This window comes from Cebidichthys violaceus, unplaced genomic scaffold, assembly GCF_023349555.1.
Source record: "Cebidichthys violaceus isolate CVI_PGR_0920_01 unplaced genomic scaffold, fCebVio1.0.p SCAF_51, whole genome shotgun sequence".
NCBI lineage: Eukaryota > Metazoa > Chordata > Actinopteri > Perciformes > Stichaeidae > Cebidichthys > Cebidichthys violaceus.
The window spans coordinates 379,473-404,933 of record NW_027176717.1 but is presented as its reverse complement, the minus strand read 5'-3'; the positions used below and the strand labels follow the sequence as shown (position 1 = coordinate 404,933).

The 25,461-nt window shown below is 41.6% G+C and overlaps 1 protein-coding gene across 8 annotated transcripts in view; it reads right to left on the bottom strand.

The window, feature by feature from the left end:
* Window positions 1-2,531: 2,531 nt before the first annotated feature.
* Window positions 2,532-25,461, bottom strand: part of grm8a (glutamate receptor, metabotropic 8a) — a 251,267-nt gene continuing 228,337 nt past the window's right edge. For 5 of the 8 annotated variants that reach the window (XM_068731418.1, XM_068731413.1, XM_068731414.1 and 2 more), the window contains 5 exons: window positions 24,399-24,820; window positions 22,796-23,162; window positions 5,816-5,956; window positions 4,904-5,006; window positions 2,532-3,332 (listed from right to left, as the gene is read on the bottom strand). In XM_068731418.1, coding sequence (XP_068587519.1) covers window positions 3,283-3,332; window positions 4,904-5,006; window positions 5,816-5,956; window positions 22,796-23,162; window positions 24,399-24,820 — 1,083 coding nt within the window. In that variant the 3' untranslated portion in view covers window positions 2,532-3,282. Of the gene's footprint in view, window positions 3,333-4,899; window positions 5,007-5,815; window positions 5,957-22,795; window positions 23,163-24,398; window positions 24,821-25,461 lie in introns of all 8 variants that reach the window. The other 3 variants (XR_011105114.1, XR_011105115.1, XM_068731417.1) reach the window with 3 other exon arrangements.

The following is a 25,461-nucleotide window of genomic DNA, read 5'->3' as shown; positions in this document are numbered from 1 at the left end:
ATTGCTTAGAAGTAGTTACCGTCATAAATTGTATTGTTATACTCATAGACAGTCTTGTGTGTAATGCCGTGATATCAATCAACCTCCTCAGTGTGCACAGTCTGGCTGCTCTGTGTGCTGTTTTACACCCACGGTGAGCTGTGCTGCACAGCTGAGTTTAGGCTCAGGGGATGTGCGCAGACACCTGACGCACCCTGACCCAAGCAAGATTTTCAATTATGTCTAGTCTAAAATATGAATAGAAATTAGATTATTTGCATGTCAAAGTGGGTGTTTTAAAGTAACGACATAGGCATGGGTACTGTATCTGCTTCAGTGGCTTCTTAAAATGAAATGCAATCATCAATTCCATGCATTGAAGCCCTTGAAATGTCATAACAGTAGTAACTTTGTCAGGCTCCATTGTCAAAGTTGTCACACTTATTATTACCTTTTAATGCACGGCAGCCTACAAGCCTAAAACATTGCGTCTTAGTAATACATATATATATATATACATATAATATAATAAATAATAATATATATATATATATATATATATAATAGGTTATGGTTGGTTTATTATTACTCTTCCACACCTGTGCTCTGTCACTTTTGTCAGGCTGATTCACTGCTAATTAATCACTTCCAATCCATCCTGTACACAAACCAGCTGTATTACTCACCGACTTGAGTGACAACGAGGTCAAAACATCCACCATCTGGTTTCTTTCCGGGAGACACTGGATGATCTCGGACAGATTTCCACTCGTGATGACAAACAAGTGTCGAAGGACGCGGCCCTAGATCCCTCGACGGTTATCTATTTCATCGCATTTGTCAGACAGCTTATCCAACCTTTTGTTTACGCAAATCAAGTGCTTGACAGAAAACTGAATTTACCGACATCTGCTTCAGATGGGGATTGCCTGCAATTCCCAGAGTGACTTTTGATGTGAAAACCGAAACAGAAAGTATGGAGAGCCGCAGTGATAGTGCTGGCAAGCGCAAGAGACCTTCTACACTCAAGAAAAGATGAGAGTTGCTTCATCTAAATGCAACATTCAACTGATGCTATGGTAGTTTATAAATATGCTGCTGCAAAATAGTGATTCTTTAATACCCAGTCACCAAGAAAGTCAAACAGTGAAATCACAATGACTGTTCTGGTTAGTTTTCACCATTTCCACTGCTCTCTTTTCATCTATTGGACAAAAAAATGACATTTTGGAAGGATGAAGGGTAAGAGGAACCAAGAACATCAAAATAGACTGTTGTGATTCATAATGAAGTCAAATTAGGAAGCCTTGTAGCAAAAGTGACAGCTGTACAAATTACATACGCGTGACAATAAAATAGATATGATTACTCAGTTGCCATGATGCACACACAAGAAGAACAACTATTGCCTACAACATGTCTGTCTGTAAAAGTTAGCTTTTGGCTTAAAAACAAGTTCCCTGAGGCTTAGGGTCACGTAACACGCTTCAAATCTTTCCTGAGCAGCTTCCAGTAAAGAAGCAGGTAGGAGTTCAGTGTTTAGCTCAAGGGCATTAGGGATTTGGCTGTTAAAACACACACACACACAATGCCAGCTGTAGAGACTGAAGATGTGATTTTTATGCTTACGGAACAAGACTTTTCCTTTTCCGTTCATATTTACTGTTTTGTCTACATGTCAACCCTGTCATCGAGGGAGCATTTCATGGCATCCAGAGAAGACTGCAGACATACAAAAGGTATAAGAACTACAAACTCTCCAGAACATACTCACAGAATTTTACACCTTTTCATCTGACACCTGTGTGTAGGGCAAACCATCCTGGAGTAAACGGTGTGATTTGTCCTTTCACTTTGCCTTCAGCACTATTGATTGCTCCTCTCCTCCAAGAATGGATTCACTGATGCAGCTGACTGTTTCTTTCTTGGCTCTCATGTATTTTTGTAGGTTGGACATCTGGTGGGTTGTTGCAGGTGTACAGAGAGGGGAGTTCTGTCCACTTTGTTCTAATCTCTTTCACCACCACCACAGTGATTACCATTCATCCTGAGATGAATATGAATATCTGTACCATATTTCATGGCAATCTATCCAACAGTTGCCTTGTCATTTCACTCAAAAACACAAATCTCAACCTCATAGTGGCCCTAGACGAAACCTCAGGGGATCAACAAAGTTATTAGGATTCATCCTTTGGTGACCATCGATGTCTGTACACATTGCCATGGCAGTTCATTCAGTAGTTGCTGAGAAATGTTAGTACGGGTCAAAGTAAGGGAATATTGCACTAAATATGAGCGGGGAAAAATAGAAAACCGCACAGTATTCTGCTGTAAGCATGGTCGGTGATGTACATAATTACACAATACATCTACATGTAAAAAGCATGATTCATTTGTGTGTGAAGTAATGATGACATTTGAATGGATGGTGCATTGCTACAATCTGCCATCCATACATTTATCTACAGATCATTTAAGATGGGACCTAAAAGCTAATCTGCAAAAGGGATCACCCTCAAAACTACAGACGTACAAATGACCACCAATCTACACATTTGTAAAACATTCCTTTATTATAAATAAATCTCCTTTTTGTATAAAAACTGGCATGCTTCAACCATGGCATTTTACAGGTTCACAACCCAAGGCGACAACCCGGTTAGCCAAGACAGCAAGAGGAAACACTCATCTCATTATGCAAGGGCGATCCATCAGACAACGGTGAGACAAGAATGAAAAAATCGTCACAACCACAAAAATACTCACAAGTAGAGAATAACAACAAACATGTTTGAGTCTCATAGATTTTCTCATTTCTCTTTTTAAATATCTTTTAAAATGTAATCTGTTAAATCTCTTTCCCAGCCCCACATTTGCCCTTTTAGATATGTCTACATGGTTTCTGAGAGTTTTTTTTTTTCCTTTTCATTTTTATGATTTTTTTTTTGTGTGTAGATTTTAATAGTTACTCTGTCCACCAAAGTGTCCTATGGTATGTCTTTTTTTTAATGTTGTCTCTTTTTTTTTTTTTTAAACGGGTAAGTTCATGGTAGGACCAATGAGGTGTGAGCAGCGGGAAAGCAGGCACACTGACTGGCTGTTTTTGTGGTCCCACCTCTCTGTGGTTTGATGCTGAACAATACAAAATGTCTCATGCTTGGATTCCATTGGGCGCTCAGTCTGTCCGCAAGTTGTTCTACCAATCGGCCGAGAACGACGGCTCCTTCTTTCGCTTGGCACTGCCCCAAGACGCCGCCCCCCTCTCCTGTCCGATCCCTTTCTTCGTTCTCTGTGGTCCCTTCAAATGGCATGATTGCTGTAGCTGACATATGTCGTCTTAGTTGATGAAGCTGCATGAATACGAAAAAAGGGTGGACGATGGAAAAGGAGGAAAGAAGATGATAACAAAATCGGGCAAAGATGAGGTCAAGAACAATGAGGAAAAGAGTGAGAAGAGAAGGGGAGAATGAAGGAGAAGGGACCGAATGGAGGTATGGAAGGGGAAAAGGAACATAAGAAAGAGCAGTTGAGAGCAGATTTTTGTCACGATGGTCAGGTAACAGTGTCACATCCACAGTCCACCTGAGTAGTTGGAGCTTTTTGTCAAACCCATTATGTCTTGTGTCCCCTCAGGCGTTCCATGGTAAATGTCAATGTTTTGCAGCAACGTCAGGCCTCTAACTGCGCCATTGTTATATTCTGATGCTTTCATACTTTTTTGTTTTCTTTCTTTCACTTGTGCTTTGCCATCACACTGCTGGAATATTGGTTAAAAAAGGTCCTTGATGAAAAAAAAAAAAAAAATGCATTTATCAAAGAAATGCGTGTTAGTGCATGCAGACGTGAAACATGCCCATAGCTTTTTGTTGATATTTTCCAAAGAGCATATTTAAGCACAATGTCAGGTGCCAAAAAAGTAGAGACTCCTGAACTTGCTTTCTGCTCATCATAAATACATAAATTGTGACCACCTTTGACCATATGAAACTTATTCAATTGCAATTGAATTGTATGTAATTGTAGTATGTGAGAAGATGACAAAGCAGTTTAGCTACTGGCTAAATTAATGAACTGAGACCTGCTTCCTTCACTGCTGCTAATAAAGACACAGGTCAGAACCATATTACCCTACATGCCGTATTCATGGACTGCACAGAAAGACATGCACGGCAAGGCTGAGACGTACATGTGTTATGAGATTACAGATGGAGATGGTTGTACAAACACCACTTACACACAGAACTATAGAGATAAATACACAAACACAAACACACCAAAGGACACACCAGACTGATGGATACTCATACTAGAGCATGCATGCACACGTGAAAACTAGCAGCGAATCATGCATGCGCATGCACTAAGGCACACGTGTACATTCACATGCTCTCCTGTCATTCCATCCACGGATCGCTGACGAAGCAGAACCAGCTGACCACAAAACAGAACTTTGAAGTGAATGTAGCAGTGCTTCACCGTCAGAGCTCGGAGAAGACACACCGTGCTATTTAAAAACTGTCAGGCGTGAAATTCATTTTCAAACCGAAATTAAACTTCTGCTTGATTAAAGCAAAGCTAAAAATCCTCATGCAATCTGCACATCGAAGCATACATGTACAAAAGGAGAAAATATGATGCACTGTCCAATTGTTGGTAGTATGAGATCAACTATTTCATTGAAAGAGTAAATAACTCCATAGGAACAGTTGTTATACTGCGCTATCATGTTTCCTATTCACTAGAATCCAGTTTCAACCTCTCTATGTGTATGTGTGTCATTGTGTGTGTATGCTTTAGCGTTGATCTCTCAACATGTATTCAAGCATTATGTGGATTTCTGTAATAAAAATGGACCGGACGACATAGTTTTGAATAGTTTGTTATATGTATAGGTATAAAACTCTGGTGTTCTCTTACTCACTGTTGGTCTCCATGCTCTCACATAGCTCAGTCTTCACCTCTCCATTGGGCCGGTCTCCCTTCTGGCTCAGTTTCCCCGACATGGTGGCAGCTGTCACAATTGCCTGTATCATCATGCATTCACATTCAGAAATCTATTCATTGGCAATGAAGACTGTTTGTGCGGTACAAGATCTGGTTCCCCTCTTTAGTAAGGCTGTAACAAACAACTATTTTGATAGTCGATCAAACCGTCGATTATCACTTTGATAAATCGATTATTAATTCTGATAAAAAGTGTTTTTTTCATCTTTTTATCAAAAGAGAAACCTTGTACAATGCTCTTTAACCACAGGGAGCACTACCTTTATCCAGCATTAGTTCTTAAATAGCTTTAATCGGGACCCGGGCCACCGGCTACATACACACACAAACAGATGGATAGTATTTTCGTCAGGTACTTTTTTTGTTGTTATTGTTTTTTTAAAATTAGAATCTGTAATCGTGGATTTACTCATCTCCACTTTATTGTTAATTTCTGCCTCCGACACTTTTCAAATGCTTACACTAGAGACGTCCTTTAATGCATAACGTGAGCTTTAAAAGCCGCGGCATTGGCTGGAATACTGCACCAACGAAGACGCTGCCACAGTGTGTGTCTTGCATCACAGCATAGACCCAACTCAATGATCAAATTTGTTGGCAAATATTTTTTAGAATCAATTCTATTTCATTAAATCGATTTGTTGTTGCAGCCCTATTTTTTAGTTCAGTGTAGTTCTACGTATTGTATCGTTAAATGTATTATCCTCATTTCATCAGCACGAATGATATTTAATATCGGTCAAAATCAAACCCGTTGAGGTATGGAAAATATTTCTAAAATGTAGCATGTAAGACTCATGTAAGACTCATGTATTTCACAGGGCCTCACCTTGAAGCTGCGTTTTCGTTTGGGTACGTTCTGCTCGGGATGGAAGAGGATGATGTAGACCTTGGGCATGTAGAGCATCCCCAGAGACACAGAGGCAGACAGGCTGAGAGAGATGGTCAGGGTGGTAGTTTGGATGTACATCTAGGAGGAGAGAGACACAGCGGCACGACGCAAGAGTCATTTATCACATTTCAAGTTGTCAGAGATAGTCTGTGTAATTGTCCAACTGCATAGTACGCCTGGTAAGGGAAAGACGAGAAGGGCAGTTAGGAGGGGGAAAACAGGTAGTAGTGGACGGTCTAACATGGGCAAAATTAGCAGAGCATTTGTCTAGCGACACCTGCCTGCAGTGACACGCAGGCAGGTAGAGCAAATGATATGTGAAACGATGGCACTAATGAAGCTGCTTAATTGCCTGTGCGCTGCAGAGCTTGACTCTTTGTGTAAGAATGTGAAATGATTCTTAGCATTTATTTTGGCAGGCTGAAACAGGCACATATTGTCCTGTATAGTCGACTAGATGTCTCCAGTGATAGGGTATAGGCAGTGGACTGAAGGAGAGATATGATGACATGTACTATAGGCAGAAATTGATACATAAACCCTACTAAGTTAGGACTATGACCACATACGATTCTGCCAAGTAAGTTGGAGGGCAGTTATAATGAAACAAGAAGACAGTGAAGCAGACTGTGGAGGACTGAGCACTAGTCCTCAGGTCCTTAGTGAGTTTTACAGAGTAGTTTGGAGGAGGAGAGACCTGACATAGCTGACAAGCTCTCACGACATGGAGCTCATCAGGCAAGCACTGTCTGCGAATATTGAGGGAGACAGACAGAAAAAGGGAGGGGTGAGATGGATGGATTTATGGGGAAAAAATAGTAGAAATGGAGGGACGAAGCCAGGACGGGGAAGTAAAACAGAGGCATGGAGGGAGAAGGAAGAACGGGATGAGAGGGACTCGTGGAGACCAAGATCAAGTGAGAAAGAGAGCAGGAGAGAAAGTAAAAATGCACTGTAGTGGCTGCATAACCTGGACAGCTAGTGTCTTTAAATCACAGTAGTGGGCGTTGGTGTCTTGCTTAGCGTAATGTTTGATCCACCACTGTTCTTCAACAATAAGGATGAACTCCCTTTATATAATACTGCTCAATAAAACATTGTGTGACCACGTCATGAATCATTCATCACTGAAAGACACACATTCACACATGGATACATACATTCGTGCATTAAATACAAACGTGATAGCTGCAACCATAGAAATGTTGGGTGCGAGCATTCCTGACGCGCTAAATAAAAGAGAGACCAAGACGCCGTGGGGACAAAGCTATCAGCCAGGGTTCACTTAGCTGTCATTTTTTAATTTGGGCATTTAATTCAAAATTCATTGTAGCCTGTAAATGGTGTAAATATGCCCTTAGCTTAACTCGGACCTCAAAAAGAGCTCATTGGCAAATGGGATTTAATCATTCAACAAATGTCATGGATCTAATATTGCTCCTTTGATTATGTATTGCACATGCACATTCATATTCCTGTACTCATTAGGACTAAAAGCATTCCCCGAACACTAAAGCTGACCATCGACGTTAGAAGCCTAACCCCAACCCTTAAAGTATCCTTAACCTGATGATGAAACCCAACTCTCTACCTTCAAACAGGCTTTTAAAGAAGCTAAAATTTCATCACTTTCCAAAAATATCCTCATTCTCAAAGTCTCAATCTAAGAAATAAAAAGGAAGAAGAACAAAGGTGTAGATTGACATTGACATTGACAGAGAGTGTAGAGAGAGAGAGAGAGAGAGAGAGAGAGAGAGAGAGAGAGAGAGAGAGAGAGAGAGAGAGAGTGAGAGAATCACACTTTCTTCCTCCCTTGATGACTTTCCTATGGTAGCATCACATAGTGGGTTGGCCCGGGGAGCTCTGCCTGCAGCTCCCCTGCAGGCTCTGATGGAAGTTTCACGCTCCGCTGCTGACTTTTACCTCAACCACAGGAGACACACAAACACACAAAACAACACACTAACACAGGACTGAATTTTGCCGTTGTTTGAGACACCAATTAAACAAGAGCAAAGGAAGATCACAAGAGAGATGCAAGCCATGTTGTTTGTTTTCTATGTTTCCTGCCAACAAATTGCACTCAATTGACTTGTACTGATACAGGGATCAGTGAGTGGCTGTAACAGGACGGAACAGATGGAGTGCTTTCAGTAACAGAGAGACAGGAATGAAACTGAGATAGAGAGGAAAAAAAAGGTTTAAAGAGTCAATGAAAGAGAGAGTAACCTGGAGAATAACAGTGAAAATGACAGGGAAACAGAGATTCCCTTAAGCTGTGAACTTGCTCTTATCAAAACACTTCCATTACATCTAACCTTGGGACCAATGTTGTGGCTTCCAGCTGATATTTACACAAAGACACACATACACGCCCCCACTGAAGACCGGCACCGTCCTCCTCCACCTTGCTGTCTACAGCTGATATCGGCTGAAAATGCTTGCATCGGAAGAGCGCTTTCAAAAAAGTCACACACAAAGTAGATGCTTAGCTACAGATGGCTGCATACAATTTATTCCCTTTAGGTTTAAAACATTTACAGACGGAGAATCTCTGGTCCGTGATAGGAAGAGATTCAGAACGAGGAACAGAGGGGTAGAGTGATGGCTGACGTGCTTTTAACACCTGGGGAGAAAATAGACTAGATGAAGAGGATCAGGAGACGAAAGAGAAAGAATGTACATTCTGTGGACAAATATGTGGCATAGTGTTGGACTTACTTTTAGTCCTAAAGTTGAAGAAAGTGATGCTTTTTGCTAAATTCTTGGCCAGTGTCAGTGAGTAATATTGCCCAAGTCGACAGCAGTGCTGGGGTTTTTATTGCCCTCTCGAGGGCTCAGCTACGGATCTTTGTCTACCTTGTTATTTTTCAATTAGTGCTTAAAGGATAGGTCCACTGTTGTTCAGCCCAGATCTTATCACAATTCTATGTGTTTAGTGTACAACCTCACCTATAGCTGCCTTTTTTTCCCTGGGAAAACCTTATCATATTGAACATAACTGTAACTCTTTGACTGCTCAATTGCTCATCACCTCTGAGCTACTAAATGCCAAAAAAAAGTTATACAAGTTTCTGGTATCATTGGCTAGATATGATAAATTGGTATGCTGTGCTTAGTTGTCCCAAAATAATCATAACTTATGCTATTGTTTGATAGTAAATCAAGGACAATATGAGCAGGCAGAATGCATTTAAACTAAAACATTTATATCAAATTTCCTGAGAGAGGAGACCTTTAGAGGGACCGAGTCTGCATCTGAGCCGAGTCTGTACATGGCGTGCGTCTGATGAACCTCCGGATGAAAGTGGGGGTTTTCCCACAGGCTGAGTCCTGGTCACTCCAACAGATGTGTTATGTTAGAGTTTTTCAGTCCTTTATCACATATCTTTGTCAAGTTTTAAACTTGCTTTCTGCCTGGAGGTGGATGTGAGGGGTCATGTATTGGAAAAAGCAAGACTTATAGGCCTGCGGTCAATACATTTTTTTGGAATGGCATCTGCTCTGGCAGCTAACATTGCCACTTTATTCAAATGGCTAATACTGAATAGCTGTAAAATAATCTAATTCCTGGGAGACATGGCTGATCCTAAGAGATAGGCGGCTTGATAGTTAGGAGTAGAGAGTGCAGTCTTCTCTTCACAGCTGATAGCCGTGGCATGACAGCTAACGTTGAAGGCTATTCTGGGTTGGTTGGTCTGTACTATATAAATGGCAGCGTGAAATAGAAAGTACAGCTCATGAACAGTACACTATCAGAAGCCAATTAACTAAATTAGGCCTGTCTTCTGCAGACACTGCAATTTCCGCTCACTGATATACACAAGCAGGAGAGATGTATGACATGCACAAATTAAGTTAAGACCTTAAACAGATGTTGAATAAATGGAGAATGGCATTGACATGGAGTTTTTCCCTTTGCACATTATGTGGGCTCCTCATCATCCCCAAATACAAAGGCGCTATTGCACCTTTCACTAACTTTAGGGCATCTATAGTCAATGCCAAAAAATGGTGTAACAGTGTGACAGTGGTGTAACGATATAATTTAATCACTGCTTTTGAAGCCCCCTTGTAGGGAATGTATTGATTAAGACACGATGCAGCAAAATGCACTTCAAGCAGTCTGAAAAGTTGCATGCGCACGCGTAGACGAGCATGCCCCGACACAAATGTGCATCAGATTATGGATGGGTTGTAAGAACAGAAACACACACATATCTCGCGGCCTCTCACGCTGTCTTGATGGACCACAGCATGGACAATTACACTAATTCCAAAACCTCTTATGTGTACCACAGAGCGAGAAAAGGAATGGTGAAATCAAAAAGAGCTCCGGCCAGCAACTTGGCCAACAGCAGAGAAAGCGGCCAATAGAACGATGAGGAAAGACAGGGAGAGGGATGGGGGGAGGGAGGGGGAGAGAGAGAGAGATGGTGTGAATTTGAAAGACATCATGGCTAAGTGGGACAGAGAATAAACAAACAGAATTAAGAAAGGAAGCAGGAAAACATGGAATAAAAGAAAGGTTCCAATTCCTGTCAACAATCAGCGGTTGCCAGAGAGTGGAAGTTGACGAGAGAGAGAGGAGGAGGAAGAAGAAGGACAAAAAGACAAAGTGATGACAAAGCAGTACAGATGGACAGAGACTGTTCTGAAGCACTTATTGCCATGGGCATGTTGTTTGTGATACAAAGGAGAGTTTTCCCACAAGACACTTGAAAGGAAGCTTACACATGTTCAAATTAACAGTGCCACAAACTTCACTGGTGGTTGTTGCATGCTGCCAAGTGGCTGAGTGGTTGCCTGTTGTCACTTGGCAATTACTGTGCACAGTGTGGCATTTTTTAAGTATTCTTGGCATTAATCGCCTGCGGAAGTAGTTAATTGTCGATTAAGAAAATGAAGTTTTTTTAGAAACCTTGTTTCGCATACATGCTTTTTACTGATATCCAGATGAATAGACAGGGACAGGTCTAATATGCCAGAGAAAGACGCTGGTAAAATCATATTTTCACAACTTATGATTGATTGGAAGAAAGTGATTGATTGGATTTTTTTCATAGTGGAAAAACATATGCCCTTCACATGGGCACTGTTCCACCGAATAGCTGTGCATTTGGATTAAGTTGTGTTTAACTCTCTGGAGTCAATGAGATCCCTCGCCAGACGTCACTCCGCGCTCCTTTTGTCTGCCAGCCCACATTTGAAACAAATGACTGCTGGCTGCTTTCTTTCATGTCCCGAGTCAGTGAACGGTCAGAGAGAAGAAGAAAAAAAAAAGAGAGAGAGAGAGAGGATAAGAAAAATATAGAGCGATGAGAAAGCATTGTGCATGGCACATTTCATTCCCAAAGACATCTTGCATCTTTCAGTCGCTCCATCCTTGACTTGTCATCCATTCTTCTTTGCCCTTACTATCTCTGAGAGTGGTTGGCATTCTACTACACTGGACCCTAACTACCCTTCATCTCTCTCTGAAATGTTCCTTTCCCCTCCCTTCCTTTTTCACATCCTTCTCCATATCTGCTCTTTTGAAACTCTTTCTTATTTCAACTCATTGTCTTACGAACTTTATTTCTCTGTCTCCCTATTGTTTTGTGTTTTTCTCACCTTCTCAGCTCCGTTCATTTAACGTGCTTTCGTCTGCGCACGGCAATAATGAGTTTAGGTGTCCTTGATAGGTGCCCGCCCTAACCGAACCTTCAAACAGGCAACGTGACTTCACAGGCAGCCTGGGGGTCCTAAACTAACTTCTTATTGCCATTTAGTGTAAAAAACTCTCGTCTGTGTGTGTGTGTGTGTGTGTGTGTGTGTTTGTGTGTCGAACTCCCACCTCCTGTTTCTGTTCACGCAGAGCGTGGAACCACTCATCATGTTAATCACCTGAGCCATGGGAGGGTGAGGAGATTTTATTTGTATTTATTTAATTATTAAAAAAATGGGAGCATGACCATACCAGTTCTTACCCCTTCTGACTGTGAAGGATTTATGACTTATTTATTTATTACAGATTTTCACAACTTCAAAGTGTTCTACAATAAAAATAGAATTGCATCAAATGACTGGAAAAACATTACTTGCTTGGGGAAATCACAATTAAATATTATTAAACTGATTAATTAGGACTTTCTTGTTTTAATCCTTGGAAGAATAAAATAATAAAAGTATCATCTTTATCTTCCATAAAAAATATCAAAGAAGAAAATATAGTAATCTAAAGAACCAAGGCCTGCTTCCTGTCTATATTTCAGTTCAAAATATTGCTCTGCAATTCAGATCACGTCCACAGTGGAAAGTAACAACTAGACAAAATGGACGTGTTCAATTCAAGGCTCCAACTGTGGCAGTTATGAGTATCATTTAGAAACTCAATTTTACTAAAACATAAAAACTGATGAATGGTGAGAGGAGTAGGTGTTTTTCTTATTTATGTATTTTTTAATCCGTGTGCATGAAAAAGAGTAACTTTTTTATTTTTTTGTCTCTCTCAATATGTTTTTCACTCAGAGCTTGTTATTTACTTCTCCACATGTCCATCACATGCGTTTTTCCAACACCGTGCTGTGATGAAAAAATATTTTTAAAAAAAAAGCTCAGACACAGGATTCTTTGCCATAATATCTCAGCTTTGTGTCCCTGCGGCTTAATTGGGCCCAAGCGCGGTCACTGTGCCACAAGTGCCTCATTATCTTCTACAAAACAGCACTTCTAGACATTACTCCTCCATCTAATCCATACTGGCCTAAGGTCTGTATGCGTGTTATAAAAGAGTGCACAGGTTATTTCATGAAATACTGATACATCTGTGTTTGCTCTGCCACAGCTTGTTAGTGTATCCCGTGTTGACTTGCAGATCTGTATGAGGTCGGGCCACTAGTCTCAAGTCAAACAAATTTTGAGTTGTGCATGAAGGTTTCATGGTAATGACTGCTGTTAGGCTCTCTCTCTTTCACTCTCTTAACTAACTGACGTGACTTTGACCCCACTGTGCACAGTTCCAGCCAATTAAAATGCCCAGCAAGGAACAGCATGGAGCGTCATCAGTCCGCAGACAGCTTCCTAATTGTAGGGAGGGGGGTCAACCCATGAACAAATAAAACGGGAGTAACTGTATGTCTGCTCTTCTGTCATAGATGTGAAATGTGCCTGTTTCTGCAGCTTACGTTACGCAATCTTGACAGAAATTGGGCTGGAAATTACACAAAGCGCTTTCCCCAGTAATAGAGTCGGACTACATACTCCCAACCCTCTTTTGTAATTCTAGTGAAACGAACAAGAAAATCAAGGTAATAAAGTCATGGCCATTATTGGATGGCTGTATTTAAGGGAAACACTTTAGTGGTCTGATACTTTTCTTAATTATGTTTGTGAGAACTCCTCTGACTCAACCCTGTTTTGAAATTGCACCTCGTGGTGAAGGAAATGTCACCAGTCTCCTTGCTTCACAAAGTCATCAACTCATTGTTGCCTAGTACATTTCCTTAATGACACATATATTCGTTTTCAAAGGAATACTGTATTCGTGAAGCCTGCTGATTATTGCTTATTGTGTGACCTGCAGTGTTAATTGTTAAACTATGAAACGAGCCAACAAAGGTTAATCTTTCCTTGACTGGAGATTCCATGTTGTTTTATGGTTCCACGAGTTGCCCGTGGTTAGCATCAACCACTACAGCAAAAACTATGTTTTCTTGTTTTGTTCTAGCGTTTAGACTCAGGTCAGGCTGCTTTCTGACAAGTTATGTTGGTTATAGTGATTAATAGCACACAGCAACAGGCAACTGAACGATGGAAATCATTTGTCTTTGCTCTTTCTGTCTTGGTTTCTGTCTTGGTTTGGCATCTTTCCAGGTGTATTAGTCTTTGTCTACAAGTGGTACTGATGCCCATCTGTTTACAGTAATTCAAACCATAGTACACACACACACACACACACACACACACACACACACACACACACACACACACACACACACACACAGAAACACACACATAGATTGCATGGCTGCTACTGAAAGACTCATAAGAAAAAGATAGTTATCACAAAATTGAATTGGTTTGGTTTGGGTACAACCACTATTACAAACCAATGTACTCTCACACAAACTACTAACTAACTAAAAGGTGCACAGCACTTAATGAGGGACAACCCTCAAATACTCCAACACTATGAAAGTTCAGTAAATTTGGAAGCACCAACTGGAATAACTCTATGTTGAAAAGACTTTTTTTTCCTGAATCAGACCTGAATGCAATATGACGCTTTGAGTTTGACAGAGCTCCAAAATCATCTCGCCAAGTTTTTCCGAACCACTGCCAGCGACTGGGTGCCAGGTTATTGCATCTACACAGCAACAGCTTGAAGGGCAACAAACTTTGAATTTCTCTTGGGATCAGCAGGATGAGCAGTACGGCACTAATTAAATCGGGGCATCTACTATGGCTTCATTTATCAATGTACAATGTTTTTCATTTTGCATGATTGCCTTATTATAGTGTGTTTGCTTCACATACTTTACTGCTTGTTCTTTTAAAAGAACATTAAAACAATCAGAATTTAAAAAATGAATATCCTGAAAAGTTAACAGGCACAAAAAAGACTGTCAACACAACTATTTTATCAGCTGCGGTGCATGTTTTGCTTTGTCATGCAGTCTGTCTCAACAGTCTCACATATGCAGGGATGAATAAATGACAGCTGCAGTGGAGGTGGATAATAACAAACAGAATAAACAACATTATAGTTGATGTTTGATATTTTAGCGTTGTTACAGAGATGTAAGGTTTATGAAGACGACTGTTGCATTGGGCCTCGAAAGGGAAATTGTTTAGATCTTTGATTTATACTGCTCTTTTCTTGTCTCCATTGCTCCCTTGAGGAGCATTTCTGAGTGTATGTACATGTAAATGTGTTAAATGTCTACTTAAATATGTGTTTGTGATTGTAGAGCACGCATGTGTGTGTGTGTGTGTGTGTGTGTGTGTGTGTGTGTGTGTGTGTGTGTGTGTGTGTGTGTGTGTGTGACTGCCAGCGTCTCTGTGTGAGGTCCTGTTTGATGTCAGGATCTGACACTTGCTGTCTGTCTCCCCCCATTTTCAGCCAAACAATCAAATCCCACCAGAACCATGCAAAAGATTGGAAAACTCATTCCTTGAAAAATTAACCCTTTTTTCCCTCCCCCCACACACAGCCTGTTGCATATAATCACGCCGCGGATCAGTAAACTAGTCACAACGTCTAAAGAAGGACGCATTGGTCAGAAGTGACTGTTCTCTGTAACATACACGTTCTGTTAATCCCTGAGCATGGCTACTGTAGCTATTACGAGCGATATCCTGGTATTTGACCTTGACTGCAAAAATAAAGCGCTATATATTTTTGTTTTTGTTTTATTTCAACTCATAAAAAGACAGTTTGTAATTTAATAGTAGTTTCAATTTTGACCTGTTTTTATTTAATTCTAACCCAATTTTTACCATAACCTCAACCAAAGGTAGTATAATTAACTATTTCCACAAACTGCATTTGCATTTTTCACCAGTTTGTCATGTGAAAATGTTCACAAAATACAATTAATGGTGCAGGAATACTTGCATATTTTGTAATCTGCATTCCATATGTGGGATGCAACCCACTGCTCTTATATACAGTATCCACTTTTCCCTAAAGCATTGCATACATGTTCACACTGGTTTCAACTATACACTAATTGGGGGATGTTGCATGCGAAGCTGTGTTCTTGTAAATGTAATGAGAGGCTTTGTATAATACATCCAGCAACCTTGTGATCGCAATAATTACTGGAATGCAAATTCAACCGATCTCAACATTATTTCTAACAGCTTGCGATGCTGTCTTGTTACCACAAAATGTCAAACCAAATGCTTAAATTGAAAGAATGATGGTACGGTTTACAACTCGTCATATATTTTGGAGGGGTCTGCCTGAGAGAAAAAGCACAACCTGGTTTAATTCAGGGCAATTCAGGATGAATACATTGTTATTGACTGTTAACATTTATTTAACCATGAAGTTTTGCTTATTATATAATATCTTTTTAGTTTCAGTGAAATAGTAGGTACTATGGATCTGTGGACTGTTGAAAACAACCTACAGTTTGTCACACAGTGTCAGGCTCACTTACTGTAATGAAACATTATGAATGTTGTGTTTAGGTCTGTATGTTTATAGATTTTCTCTACACTGACATAAGCTGAATCCTCCACTGGACAGTCAAAGTATAAATGGAAATAAATTGAGCATTACAATAAACCCGGCAATTCCATCTTCCCAAGACACAAGGCATCATGTTTGGGACAGCTGTGCGTGTATGGGCGTGGGACAGAGAGAGTCACTTGTGATGTTTAAATACTCATGACCCCAGAGTTTAGGCCATCTGTTCGATTCTGAATCCATTCAGACATCTCTGTTTTCCCTCCTCCCTTTCACCCCGCTTTCTTTATCTTTGTATCTCTCAGTGTTTCAATGTTACTCTAACCCATTTTTGATCTACATTTATCTCTCTCTCTCTAATATTAGCTTGCCTCTCTTCCTCCATCTTTAGAGTTGGATGGTTGGGTAAATCCCACCCTCCTTTAACTCTCTCTATGTCTGCTAGTAGCTGTTGAGGTTGCTCTCACACTGCACACCCACACTCTCTGATTCATTCTCTCTGCTACAGTTTTGCCTCATATGTTCTCTCTCACTGCCTCCTTTTCTTTTCTCTTTTGCTTAACACCCTTTTCTTTCTTTCATCCTCCATCTCTCTTTTTTTGTTGTTGCCACCCTCTCATTCCCCTCTTTCTCACTGTGCCGTTTTTATTCTGCCTCCCTGTCTCTCTCCTCCTCCTCCTCCTCCTCCTCAGGTTAGTGTAGATTGATTACCGACGGTTACTCCCGGTAAGGATCTGGGCGGTCACTAGTTCTCCACCAGGACCACAGTTACGGCCATAAATCTGTCTGAGGACGGTGAGCTGCGACATTGTGTGTGTGTGTGTGTGTGTGTGTGTGTGTGTGCGCTGAGGGGCAGAAAGGGATGTGTAAGGCAGGTACTGCAGATGTGTTCTCTGAGGACCAATCACGGGGAGAGGAAAAAATACAGAGATGTGTTGCTCAAAGTGAGGCCATTTGCCATTCTTCACTCCTTAAAGAGGCTACTTTGAGGTTAGAACTCTCGGGTCTTGCATCAGTCTAAGGTTAGATAGTAGTGTGTGTGTGTGTGTGTGTGTGTGTGTGTGTGTGTGTGTGTGTGTGTGTGTGTGTGTGTGTGTGTGTGTGGGGAATGTGTCACAGAGATAATGTGAATGGGAGGCCTTGAGAGACACACAGTGTATAGGTCTGTATGAATAGCGGAGAGACTGAAACTGTTCATACTGTTCGGAACACGTGGCTCTGTCTTTCTATTACGACACTGCAGAAAGAGAGAAGTCTGTTTCCAAGCTGGGTTTAGGCTGTACCGCATACCTCGTTTCACCTGGTACCTAATCATGTAGACCAAGTCGAGGATTTTTTTTTAAAGAAAGAAAAAACGATTTCCATTAAAATGTGTAATTTAAAGCAGAGAATCTCTTTTAAGTGGGCAGGAGCAAAACTTCTGGCTAATCAGAGACTTTAAATGGTGCACCTCATCTCTGTCACTCAGCAGCTCCACTCTACAAGCATAAATGACAAAAAGAAAATCCCTCAAATATGTCTCTGTGCAAGCAACTGGTTCACATATAATGACACAATACCAAAAACAGACGTGCTGTAAAAAAAAAAGACACGCTCTCTCACACACACACACACACACACACACACACACACACACACACACACACAGTGAGTGGGTTTGTGGGTAGCAGCGGGGTGGTTGATTCGTCCTCTGTTGGAAGCAGGAGATAACAAGCTGACCATATTTAAGACATCTGGAGAACAGGAGAGGTGGCTCACAGGGAGAGAGAAAGATGGGTAAAGATAAAGAGAGAGAGGGAAGAGGAGGAAGATGAAAGAAAAGATGGCCGTCTGTCCATGGTGTCAGGCAAAGGAATGATGAGGCAGACAGAGAGAGAGAGATAGCTGAAGAGAGGATGCACCCTGTGGCTAGGGTTTACAACAAGCAGAGAGAGGCAGAGGGAAGCACACACGCACACACGCACATACGCGCACACACACACACACACACACACACACACACACACACACAACCTTTCCCATTTCTGCAGGGTGCGACAGAAGCTGTTCGGAGCCAGCAGCCTCTGCATGGTAGCATGACCTATTTCAAAACAATACTTCCCTCGTTGGTGATGGTTAAGAATCCCTCTCTCTCCCTCTTTCTCGATTTATCTCTCACATTCTTATTCCGTGTCTCGCTGTCTCCCTGTGTTGTTACCCATCTCTCGCTGAAACTTTCCCTTCATGTTCTCATCTCTCCCTCTCTTTGCATTTCTTCCTCCTCTCGTTCGCTGCCCGCTGTGACTCAGAGCCGTGTTGAGTATTCAGAGGAGAGGAGTGAGGGGGACAGTGCATGAGCAATGGAGAGGAATGAGGGGAAGGGTGTTAAGGCGAGGAAGAGAGCAGAAGGAGCATATGAAAGGAGGTTGCGGAAGGCATTGAACACATTTATGTACATGAGACGGAACGAGAATCAAATGACAGTGAGTGGGCAGATGAGTATGTGGCAGAATCTCAAGTCTGCACAGAAAATGAATTCTAAATATGCACATACCAAGAGAGTATAGAAAGACAGTTGGGTCTCTGTGTTACTGACTACATGGTTTTTATTCAACCGAGAAGCTATGAAGGAATGTCGGACTTCTTTTTGTGGAAGGTAATACATTGTAACCCTTGTTAGATTAGTGCAGTACTGTACCTTAGCAGCCTCTATAGGCTTCATCTTTCTATGTTGTTCCACTCTGACTACTTTGCTGATCTCATTGTACCACGCAGACAGATCAAGCCTTTCTCTCAGTCAATGCAGGCCTTTTACAACTTAGAAAAACATGACCAAGGTAAAGGAAAGTAAATGCCTGATCATGTCCTCAATGGTTGAAAAAAAAAAAAAAAGGAGCTCAACACTCATTTAAAAACAAAATATGTCACTTTTAAAGCTAGTCTGCCTGTTACTCACAGTTACTGGATTTCCACTCCATCCAAAACAGCCGCGAAGAACACCAGAAGCTAATGCCAGGAGTCCAGTTTTCATTAAAACTAAATTATGATTTGTATGTTACTGCATGCCAAATTAATCAGAGCCGACTTGGAAAGAGTAAAAGGCCAGTCACCAGTGGATGTATCTGATCGAACATATACATATGCTCTATTGCAATCGATCCAGCTGTCTGCACAGGCAGTGTAACAGCTCAAGTTTCACCTGCGCTAAACACGGGCAACCGCAACCCGTGAGACATTTCACGTCTATTTTAGTCCGACATTGCACTTTGGGCTCCGAACATTGCCAAAACGCTGATTACCGACACAATACTGTGCCTGTACACATCCTGTGTGGATACTGATTGGGGGCCGAAGCTGCTGCTGCTGCTCTGCTAACCTGCTGCTTTCACCGTGCAAGACCGTGAGATAGGGTTGACATTTCTGGAAAAAAAGCTTGTAAGTGGACCCATTTTTTCTTTTGTCAAAGGCACGGCAAAGTTTAAAACACTCCCACAGAGATGTATTCTACCACGGGTGAGCTGAAAAGAAGCACTGAAGCACAGCTGGCGGAAGCTGATGAAGCCTTGAAGATCCAAGCCCTCACACAACTGATATTTGAAATGTCTTTGCATAGCCACTATACAAGCCACTGAATCAACAGGCACCTCAGTATGAATATATATATATATAAGTTATAATAATTATACGACTTATTAGGCAGAGCATGATGGTCATTTGATAACAAATTCAATGTTAATGTGAGTCATGTTGTCATCGAACCTCTTACTAACTTCATTGTTGCCTCTTCCCCCTCGGCCCATTCGGAATCCAAACCTATGCCCTTGGTAGAGCTCTCCTCATTAAAGCCCCATCAGCGAGTCACATCATTACCTGTTTATTCCTTTCACTTGTCTCTCTCCTCCCTCTCTTCTGCTCTTTCTGTTAGCCAGCCAGCTGCCACACACTCCAGAGGATATTCCAATTAGAAACAACACACACAGACACACAAATGCGCTCTGGTGGATATTCCAATTAAATACAACACACCAGACAAACACACTCAAACGCCAATACACAAGAAGTCGCTGGTGGACATTCTAATTAGCTGAACAGCCCAACCCGTAAGACCAGGCTCAACAGCATGTCAGATGGCATACACATGCACACACAGACGTACAGTACCTTTACAAAGCCATATAACACACACAAATGACATTTGGAGTCACACATGTGCGTGGACGGACCCTAAGGAAACCTTGACACATCAGCACCCACGAATGGCCACACGTGCACACATATGCAAGGCTATAGGCTCACACAACATACAACTTAAAGGTTAAAGAAGCTTCCAGCTGTCATAGGTCACCTGTTTGAAGCCTCCGTCTGTAGAAACTGAATCAGTAGTAGTTTCCCCATTAGGTTATAATTGTATGTACACTTACCACATGATATTTGCATGAATGTGGTGAGGTATTATGGCTTTAAAAAAATAAATAATAAAATCTCACTGAGACACAAAAAACCCCCGCTGTGGCTTCTTTAAGAGAGATAAATGAGAGTTAGGAAAAGAAAAACACTATGATACATCCAGCAAGAGGATGATTTCCCTGATGTGTGATTAGATCATTTTGATGATAGCTTTTTGCCATGCGCCTGGAAAATGTGCTAAAACACAAGGAGATGGAGCAATAAAAATAGTGAGAGACAATACAAGTCTTTTATTGAGGGTGAGAAAGGGAAGACTTGAACCTTCGGTGGACACAAAGGTAGTCAGTGTTTATCTAGAGGATGACGATGCAATTGGACCAACATGTGAGACTGTGTAGATAGACTCACAGGCCCTCTCAAGGACACAATTCGTTTTGGAGCTGTGTTTTGATTTGATTAATTTCTTTCCAAAACAGCTTGGGGTTTGTGATTTGTATCTCTACAGTGTGTGTGTGTGTGTGTGTGTGTGTGTGTGTGTGTGTGTGTGTGTGTGTGTGTCTGTGTGTGTGTGTGTGTGTGTGTGTGTGTGTGTGTGTGTTGACATGCATATTTCTTGAACCTGTGCATAATACAGTGCTTATCTGTCTGTTCACCACCATGCCTGTTCACTGGTTATCTATCAACTATACAGTATGTGTGCACTAAGGTTTAGCAGAGTGATGTATAGCCTGTGATCATCTGCAATCTTGAATCTCAATGAGTGCATGACAGGTTTTATTGGTAAAACTAGAATATAGATGCACTATCAAAAAATAGAATCAATAAATTGCATGTAAGTAAACAATGGTTTACTGTGTTTGTACTGTATCGTTATGAGTTCATGTATGTATGCTTCCTAAACACTCTGATTTTAAACTGATAAGATGAAAGGACACCTCTCATAGGCTGTCACATAATTATTCAATTACTTACATATCTGATTACTGGTCCCTAGCGATAGCTACAGTACTTGTGAGTGACACCTCTTCACAGGTTATGGTCCTAATGTGAACATGGGCAATGAGCCGTTAAAGCAATAAGCGTTTTGTAACTCCGCCAGTGAAATCATGTGATCGCTTGCGTACGTGCGTGGCCGTGCGTGTGTCCTTCAGTGAGTGTACGCCTCTATGTCTGTCCACGGCTAATCTCACATTGTGTTGCAGCAAACTGCATAATATGTTAGGTGGCCACAAGGACCTCTCGTCGTTGTGGTGACTAACACTTTATTAAAACACCTTTTATTTCCGTGACCCCTGAGATTCATCTTGGGACTTGGAATAACATTAAACATCAAATAAAACACAATATACATGCGGATAATGTACTGTGCATCCATAATGAAACCATCATTCATAAGGCAGGACCTGAACCTTGTAAAGGCTGCCTGACACACACACACACACATACACACAGGCACACACTTTCACCTTATAAAAGTTACATCTCACTCACCTCCACCTCATAGCCATCAATAATTGACTAAAGGCAGGAGGAATGAGCTCTGTATAGTACAAGCCTCTAAAAGCCTGGACCAAGGCATGGATCTAGTCAATCAGCCAGACAGAAAATCCTCTTGTACTCACTGGGGATTGTCAGGAGATTTTGGACTCTAAGCCATTAGTATAGCTACAATTGAAAAACACATCTTTCAGTGCCAAGATACAGAGTTTTGATCTCCAAAAAAAAGTTGTCTGGTGGAGAGAGAGAGCAGACGTTTTGCCATAGCAATACATGCAAATGTATGACTCCAAAAGTGGTTCCAAAACGCAATAATACTGCAGAATGGGCTCAGGAGAGTTCCGTCAAGCTCACAGAAAGCCCATGAACCACACCGTCACAACCCCGCCTGTCAGTGAATTGTCATCTTGTTAGTATCACACAGAAATCATCTATAGCCATTGCACCCTTCCATATTAAGTCAAATCCTGCAACCACACATTTCACTCTGTAGTCATATTTCCTGTAGATTGTGGTGTCTCAGAGAAAATTGCTTCAAATCCCAAACAGGTCATTTACAAGGTAATCCAACAGATAGACGCGCAGACTAGTAGACACACACACACACACACACACACACACACACACACACACATACACACACACACACACACACACACACACACAATGGTTTCATCCTCGTTGCAGACTAAAGATGATAGGGATGACATACAGACATCTGCAATATACTCACACTCTCTGTAGACTGTAGTTCATAAAGAAAATGTAAAAAGACAGCAGTTAAGGTATGCAGGTTAGGTAGTGTATTTAGCAGCATTGACACAAAGAGAAACGACAAAAAGCATTCACACACTTACCCTCTCTGCGGACTGTGACGTGCCAAAGAAGATGGGTATGAAGGCCAGCCAGATGATGCAGGTGGTGTACATGGTAAATCCGATGGGCTTGGCCTCGTTGAAGGTTTCGGGCACGCCTCGCGTCTTGATGGCGTAAACTGTGCACGTCACCATCAGCAGGATGGAGTAACCCAGGGAGCAGATGAGGGACAGGTCCGAGATGTCACACTTGAGGACGCCACGCGCCGACGTGGGGTCCTGGGTCCGCTGCTCACCGTAGTCCACGACCGTGTGGGGAGGGTCCACTGCGAACCAGACGAAGACCCCCAGCAGCTGAACTGAGATGAGCGAGAAGGTGATGACGAGCTGGGAGGCAGGTGAGATGAACCTGGGGAGGAGACGATGACTGATATGAGTTAAAGATTTAACTTACAGTGCGGCAAACCCATGCACCAAGGTTTGTGCTCAAGGAAATACCTGCACTTGAAAATGTGTTACTGCCGCATTAAAAAGGATTCGATTCTTGTGCATAATGTAATTTTCTATAAGATTAGATTTTTCTTTGGGCAATAAAGTGTTTTACAAATACATTTTTAAACAAAAAAAATCCTTGTTCGGCATCCTGAAAACAAGAGTGTTTTCCTATTATCTAAAAGGTCGAGACCTGCCAACAGCAATATATTATATTCCTACACATGAAGCCATACAAACACCCACAAAATCCACACTAGAATAAATGTTGGAGGGAGATCAGGGAAAAGGTGATGATGACATTTTAGGCAACAGCGAAGAACATGGTTAGTGAGGAGAGGCCTTACATATAGCAGTGGATAGAAGGGAAGCGATGACCATATAGGATGCCAGAGAGAAAGAAATGGGGGGAAATAATACCCAACAAGAAAACCTATATTTTCACTCTCCACTGTAGTGAAGAAACAACCAGCTCCTTCAAGCTACCAGGCTCAAAGGATACTTAGTGCCTGACTACCTGGAGGAACAACACACACTGGGACCTGAAAAGATCCTCAAAAACCCAGCATCATTCTGTATCTCATAGTGTCCTTACCTCAATTTTGTTTCTATTTTCGTTCATTGCATTTAGTTTTATTTGCTTATTTTCTAGTCTTTCCTGGAATTTTGAAATCCTAATTATGAATTAAAAAAAAATGCATGAGTCATAGGAGGACAATAACACTAACTCTTACAAATGGATAGTGCTGAAGGAAAGACAGATGACCATCTGGGTAGCACGGACATGAACCTGAGCACTATTAAATACCACATTAACATTTTAGTCACTTAGTTGATGCTCTCTCCGAGAGTCACTCATACTGAGTGCAAACAGTACAATAGGTGAGTGTGAGTTCATGACTCTCATTAATAATGGATGAGAAATAAATGATGAATAATGATTGCAAGCAGCTCAGTAAGGAAGACGTGGGGGTTAGGTCTTCATGTGAACACACACACACACACATCTCTGAGTGCAAAGAAAGAACACACTTACAGTGACCTTCAGTGCTACTACACTCATGGAAATCTACCTGTACTGGACATCCACAGGGCAAACACAGTGTGTCTGCGTGTGTGTGTGTGTGTCATGAGAGGCGTGCGTATTCTTCACCTGGGTGCTGTCACAGACTTCTTCCCTTGTTCAAAGATGCGGTGTATCCTGTTGGTCTTGGTGAGCAGCGCGGCGTAGCTGAAACACATCCCCAAGCCCAAGAAAATCCTCCGGAACGAACACACTCCCACATCGGGCGCCGCGATCATCAGGAAAGTTATGGCGTAGCACAGGAAAATTCCTGTTAGCAGCACGTAGCTCATCTCCCGTCCCGACGCCCGCACGATGGGAGTGTCATTGTGCCGGACAAAAGTGACGATGACAAAGGAGGTAGCGATGATCCCCAGCATAGAGATGAAGACGGGGACGACGGCCCAGGGGGAGTGCCACTCCAGCTTGATGATCGGGATGGGAACACAGCCAGTGCGGTTGGCATCAGGCCGCATCTCATATGGACACAGCTCACAGGTGAACTCTGAAGCCTGGGGAGGGACAGTTTGGATTGTGTAAAGTAAAGATTGTTTTGTGTCTGGTAAATCTGTCTATAGCTCCCACAGATACACACTTAAATCACTTAATTGTTTTTGTCATGCTGCTATGCTATTTTCCAATCTACTAAGATCCCAAATCTACTGTAAATGTGTTGACAGTTTATTGATGTTACAGCAAATGCATGTATCTGAAAAATGAGCATGTACGTATGTACTTCCATTTGCTATAATAGCATCTGTGGGGTTCTTCCTGCTTATATAAATCCAAAATGGGCCATCTAAGTGGCTTTCTTTTGATTGCCTGAGATGAGTTGGAAAAAAACTCCTAACCCTGAGGGACAGAACTCTACCGTAGAGTAAGAGTAAGCAGGCAGCAGCTGTCAGAGCGCAGATGCATGCATAGACGAACATGTTCATTATGTCAAAGTGCTGTCATTGCAAACAAATCTCATAGTTGATTCCAACAAATGGAATCAGTTGTGGCTTTAGAAGCTCTGCCAAGGTTAGGCATCTGGTAAAATCCTCCATTTCAATTGACAGATCAAGTTTACCTAAGTGAACTGGTTAGGCTAAGAGCTTTTGAAGGCTTATAAAACACAACAACGCTTACATTGATGCAAAAAGTCAATAAC